Source organism: Drosophila melanogaster, chromosome X, assembly GCF_000001215.4.
Source record: "Drosophila melanogaster chromosome X".
Lineage (NCBI taxonomy): Eukaryota > Metazoa > Arthropoda > Insecta > Diptera > Drosophilidae > Drosophila > Drosophila melanogaster.
The window spans coordinates 18806556-18812783 of record NC_004354.4 but is presented as its reverse complement, the minus strand read 5'-3'; the positions used below and the strand labels follow the sequence as shown (position 1 = coordinate 18812783).

The 6228-nt window shown below is 47.0% G+C and overlaps 1 protein-coding gene across 1 annotated transcript, besides 1 other annotated feature; it reads right to left on the bottom strand.

Moving 5' to 3' along the window:
* Positions 1–307: part of a mobile genetic element that runs on past the window's edge.
* A 474-nt stretch (positions 308–781) lies between these two features.
* CG7058 (uncharacterized protein) lies at positions 782–6090 on the bottom strand. The gene is made up of 13 exons (NM_133099.2): positions 5757–6090; positions 5631–5680; positions 5384–5579; positions 4311–5310; positions 4114–4248; positions 3844–4055; positions 3711–3782; positions 3370–3647; positions 3131–3311; positions 2820–3068; positions 2307–2756; positions 2069–2245; positions 782–1995 (listed from the first exon to the last, which is right to left on the bottom strand). The coding sequence occupies exons 1-13, from the start codon at positions 5790–5792 to the stop codon at positions 1843–1845; spliced, it is 3189 nt and encodes a 1062-aa protein (NP_573327.2). The 5' UTR covers positions 5793–6090; the 3' UTR covers positions 782–1842.
* Positions 6091–6228: the final 138 nt, after the last annotated feature.

Below are 6228 nucleotides of genomic sequence, written 5' to 3'. Positions count from 1 at the left end.
TGGGATATCGATAAATACTAGGAAATAAAATGAGAAAAAATTTAAAAATTGTTCAAAAGTGTGGGCGTGGTAGTTATGTGCGGTTTGTGGGCGTTAGAGTGGGCGCGGGGACATGGGTCAACTTGTCTATAGAAACTTGTCTTTAGATAGAATCTGTATGCTTAATCTCAACCTTCTAGCTTTTATAGTTCCTGATCAACTCGGCTATTGATCCTGATCAAGAATATACATATGTGCATATGTATATACTATATATGGTCGGAAAGGCTTTCTTCAGCCTTTTATATACCTTTCGACGAACCGAGTATACCCTCTTACTCTACGAATAACGAGTAATTTATGAGCATGTGTTCATATTAAACAAAAAACAAGGAAATGCTAAAATTCATCCCATCTTCGATGTGCCTATCAATGTGTAACGAATCTCACTCGTTGTTTCATTTCCGACGTTTCATTACGTATCACTGAACTTGGCGGTTAGAACATTTAAATGCGTGAACTTTGAACTTTACCTGTTAAGTACTCGTTACTGCAGAGCTAGCGATTATTGCTCATCCCACTCCCTGGACCGTTAGAAATTTGACTTTAACTCATAAATAAAACATTTTTGTATTATGTATAGTATGAAAAATTAATGTTTGGCGCAACAACTTGTTAAGTTGGTTGAAATTCAGTATATCTTACCTGTCTTTTATATCATACCATTCAGAAATATCCGTTTTAACGCATTTATTTCCATTAATACCTCCCACAAACTGCTAAAACAAATGCTTATTTTTTTGTGTGTTACTTACATACGTACATTTTTATAATCTGTATCTAATAAAAAGAGTTAGGTTGTGATATGTTTTAAAAAGACAACAAGAAATGTATTGAATTAGTACAATAATATAATTTACACATAATATTTGTACATATATTCTGTTAATTTGATACGCTTTCAAATCGAATGAAAAAATACGCTGCTGTCATACATAAAATCCGTCGAATTTTCTCATAACACCTTTTGAGGATACGTCACGTGGTAAATAGTCTAGTTTTAAATTTAATATGTGTCTATATGTCAAAATACACTAGTTAGTTTACAATAGTGTAGACCACAATCTTCGGTGAACCGAAAACATTGGTATCATGCATTTTGTCAATATTACGTTAGTCCAATACAAAACAATTATTCATTTTGGCATTTCCAAAGGACTAGATTCTACCTACCCGTCATCGGAATATATGTGTACATCCAACCTATGCCACAAGTGGACCACAAACAGAAAAAATTTCGAAATAAAGAGAGTTTTCGAAAAGTTTTTCTATGCTACTCATTTGTGTATTTACATAAAGTGTCCGCCAAATGGTTAATACACCTATTCTCATTCTATACTTATTCGATCTTTGCTGTTTTCCTGTTGTAATCGGACAAATTCGACTATTTTAGTGATTTACACATGTGGAAACAGGTTTCCTACATAAATGAAAGTATTCGAGAGAAAAAATGTAAATTATACGACAAAATCCTATCTATCTACTAGTGAACTAAGTAAAACGCATAAAAATCAGGTCATGTTTGCCCATTTCGTTTGGCTTGATATTTGGGAATATTCCTTCTGCTCCGGTGATATATTTCACCTAATCGGAGACGAAAGGTCGAGTCCCGGTCATTCCTGTAAGTGATTTATGCAATCTTTTCGCCCTGTAAAGTCTAAACTCATGGCATCGCTCGTCCTTGGTTACCATGCTCCTCTCCCCGCCTTACTGACTATTTAATCCATCTGATCTGGATAGCGAAGTCTTCTAAAATTATCACAAGAAGTTGGCATTCGTGTGTTCAATGGCGCTTTGTCGGCGTCACATGTAGGAGGGCGAGGACTTGCGCGATCGCGAGCGCGGCTTCGAAGGACTCTTTAGGCTGTGGCGCGAGCTGCTACGCGGCTTAAAGCCGCGATCGTTCCACGGCTCCGAGACCCGTCCGAACCAGTGTATCAAATCCATAACCTCCAGCTGAAAGGATGGGATGGTGCATAAATGATGCATCATCAAGCTTATTCGTTCATTCATATCCCCATGTGCTCACCTGAAGTGTCTGCGGCAATTCCTTGAATATTTCACACTTGGTCAGTTGTGCATGTTGCGAGAGAAAAGAAAGACATTTCGACTTTAAAGCAGTGGCCATATATCGATCGGCTATTCCCAGTAGGCAGACCACGGAGTCCTCGTCAATGAGAGAGTATAGGGTGTTTTCGCACAATTCCTGTTCGACGTACACATATTTGTTATGGTACTTGAGACTGCCGAAGGGTACCTTCTCTTACCTTAAGATCATCTATAGAGTATCGATCTGCCAGGAGCATAAGCTCGCACACCTGTTCGGCACCAACTGTACGATCAATAGGAGCGCCATAGAGATAGAGGAGCAGGCGTCGGAAGATCACGGGTGAGGTGTCCGTGATGATGACCTTCCGGTTGATCGACTCCTGCATGCCCGACATCAGGGCCTTCTTGAACCACTCACAGCGTGCGGCAACGATCACCCGATGTGCCTTGAAGCTGTGCACCTGCAGGACTTTTGCTGCCGGCTCAGCGGTTTCAGGAACCGCTTCAGTTCCGCCTCCTGACTTGGCAGCACCAGACGTGGGTGCGTATGTGTGAACCTCGAACTCCATGTCGGCCAGCTGGGTGGAGTGCAGCAGGCGTAGGGCATTCTTCGAGAGATTGCTGCTGGCGGCTATGGGTGGCTCACATAGGTGCCGAATGAGGTTTAACTGAAGGCAAAATCACAATCGTTAGTCAGATAACTACTTTAGATATGGCAATTATAGCATTACCTTAATGCTATTATAATCATAGTATTGTTTGCGATCCAGATACATTGAATCCTTCTCGCTCAGGCCCTGATTTAGATTGTTCTCGTGATCAGCCATTTTCAAATTGTTCGACAGCAAGCAGGTGTCGTCCAGCAATCCCAGCTCAATCACGGACTGAGTGAACTCCTGTTTGCGCACCAGCATGCAGATCTGACTGATGGCGTCTCGCAGGGCGTCCTTGTGCTCCAGTAGCTTGGCAATGACGCCATTCTGTAAAGTATTAAGACGATGAACTGGAGATCTTAGCCATCCAAGTGAACCAGGGAGCTTACAATCTGACTTGTGGCCAGCTTAAAGCAGAATTTAAACTCCTTCCAGCCCAGCTTGTCGTCCAGTCGATCGGATAGGTTCTCCACGATGAAGATGTAAGCGGGAATGTCCATAATCAGTTGCTCGAGGTTTTGGTTGATTGTGCTGCTTTTGCTCAGGAAATCCATTTCGCAGAACGTAGTCCTGCAATGATTTGGAGATAATTAGTTGGTTATCCCAACCATGGTCCACGATTACCGACTTCTTGTCCTTGATTATTTCGAGCGCCGCCACAATTCTGCCGTAAATGTCACGCATTTTCCGCACCTCGTACATGTAGAGCACAAACTTGAGGTCATTTTCTGCCGAACTTAGACGCTGCTTGTCCGAGAGATTATCGTAGAGCGTTAGACCCACTGGAGCACCGCGACGAGGACGTGGCGAGGGTTCGCCTCCATCGGCAATCTGCAGTTGCATGACAATGGCATCTTCCGCCTGTTGTTGTTGTAGGGGCAGATCCAAGTGGGAGCATTTAAGGTCCTGCTTAGGGGAAAATAGTTATTATAGCTTAGTGAACTCCTGCTAATCCCAAGCTCAACTCACCTTACACATGATTTCCAGTGAGTTTTTGATTTCCTCTATCACAGCGGTCAATACAAATAAGGTTGATTCGATCTTTTGGATAGAATGGTTTAGTTTCCCAACCTGGAATATAATCAATTGCGCTCTAACTCACTTCAGGTACTAGGTAATTAACCAGCTCGGCTTTCTCGTCCACACTCAGACCCACAAAGACTCCGAGTACGTTCTGTAGCAGCTGTTGAATTTGCGACATAAAGATGGGAATGCGGGTGCGGATGTACTTGACGATTTCGTTCTTCTGATATCGTGTCATGTGTGCGGCATCCGTAATGAAGATATTGCAGAACTGTAGCACCTTGGCGCAGCCTAAAAAGATGCATACTCTTATAAATCCTGGATAAATGATTTCTTCCCAGTGACTCACCTATGGCACACTCGCGCAAGGCATCCTGAAAGGTCGCATAGAGTTGCGCCGGATCGCGGGTTATATTCCCGGGATTGATGCACTGTATGACCCGATTGAGAATGCCGTGCAGATCCATTGTAACATTGACCACAACTAAAAGCAATCCGTAAGGAGTTACGCCGATATACACCGGATATAGGCAATGTAATGCTTACACTTCTTGAGTCGTATCAGCCGCAGGTATTTGCGTGTCGGCTCCACCAGCTTGGTTAGCGATGGCTGCAGTTCCGCGAAGCTGATGAGCTTCTCGCACACATCCTCGTCCAGATCCGGAAGCAGGGACTCCGTGTACAGCCAGTGCAGGATGGGGCCCAGCAGGAAGTTGGGCAGATTACACAGCACGCCCACGGGCGTCAGCGGCGACGATGGCGGCGTGTCCATGGAGCTGGGAAAAGGCGAGGGACTGCGAGCACGGTACGGCGATAGTGGTGGCCTCCGGATGCTGCAAATGGCCAGACCTGTGGTCGGCGGCATGGGAGTGGGCGTTGGCTGCAGCATCAGGTCCTGGCAGAAGTTAAAGATGTTCTTGCAATGCGACTGCGATGTCTCCAGGTGCGAATCCGAATGCGAAGTGGGCGGCAGACGGTACATACCGCCACCGCCGCCACATTCGAGGCTCAGCAGACCCGTGGTCCTGACCACCGACTCCGAGTCCCCGGCGTTGCCGTTGCTCAGGCAATTGAAGCTGCTGCTGAACTGATGCACGCGCTGGGCGCCCAATCCGGACGAGGGCATGGTCTGAAAGTCGCACGGCGGTTGCAGATAGATGGGCGAGAGATTCAGACGCGGCAGGGACTTCTCATGCCCATCGTCGTTGGACGCCGGCGCCACGGAGATGCGTATGGGATTCGGGGTGTTCGGACCACTGTGACAGGACCTGGCCGCAGGACGAGCGGCAGCCGATGACGGGGCACTGTTCACGCACATGCTGCAATCGAAGCCATTGAGTCGCAGTATGGAGGCGTGCAGGGCGTACTCCAGGCCACTGGAGCTCTTCACCATCACATCGCTAAAGTAGGACTCCTGTAGGGCCTCGCCGAAGCTCAGTTGCTTCTCCTGACCAGCGGCTTGATTGTCCTGCAGGCGCTTGCACTCCACGGCATACCAGTTCTCGCAGCTGAGAACCAGCGTATCAGTCGGCGTTAAGGTGTTGGTCTGTGCGTATGGGAAAGGTCAAAGGTTAAACCAAGGGCTCTGCAGAACGTACACATATGTATATAGCACTTACGCTGAACTCGATGCTGTGGCCGGCAAAGGCGCCGAAGACCAGGCGCGGATTGATCTCGTGGACATCGAAGGTCTCGCAGCTGAAGAGAACACTGGCCGATTCGCAAAAGTTGCCACAGTCTTTCGATTCCGGAAGCGGGCTGACCAGATCGTTGTACCACGTAATGTCACTGGTGTCATCCAGGCGGAACTTGATGCTGTATCGGAGAATATTAGGATGACTCTACGCTTCTTCAGGATTAGCTTACCCCTCTAGACCGGACAGCTCTCGTTTTCCCTCGAAGGTGCAGCAGACAATCTGAGATTTTTGGCGTGGGTGTATATGTTAGATGGACAACCGATTCAGGTAGTTGGGATATAACGAAGCAACTCACCTCCCAGGTGCCCAGGAAAGTGTGCACCAGTGCCATGTCGGTTTTTTTTAGTGTCCTGCTTGGAGTTGCCTAATCTCGCGTAGAGCCATGTATCCTGGCCGATTCAGTGTATCCGTGTGTGTGTGGGTGTGCTTTTGTCCTGCGGTGTGGAACTGCAGCTTACCCAGCAGCAGCGGCGACCAATTTGCATGCTCCGCTCCTTGGATGCGGCCAGGAGTCGTGACCGATGTCCACTTTTTACTTTTCCTACCTTTAGAAAGGAACTCTTCTGGATACGGTTATCGATGTGCGAGCGTGCATGTGTATGTATTTGTTGTTGCCAATAAGTGTAACTGCGCTGCCGCTGTTGCTGCTTCCTCCGCTACTCCGCCGCCAGGACTCTCTGCAAGGAAAGCAGCGAGTCTTTCGCGCTCTCGCTGGCACTCTCGTTCGCTCTCGTTCGCTCTCCTCCCGGCTGTTCGTGCCCGCATCC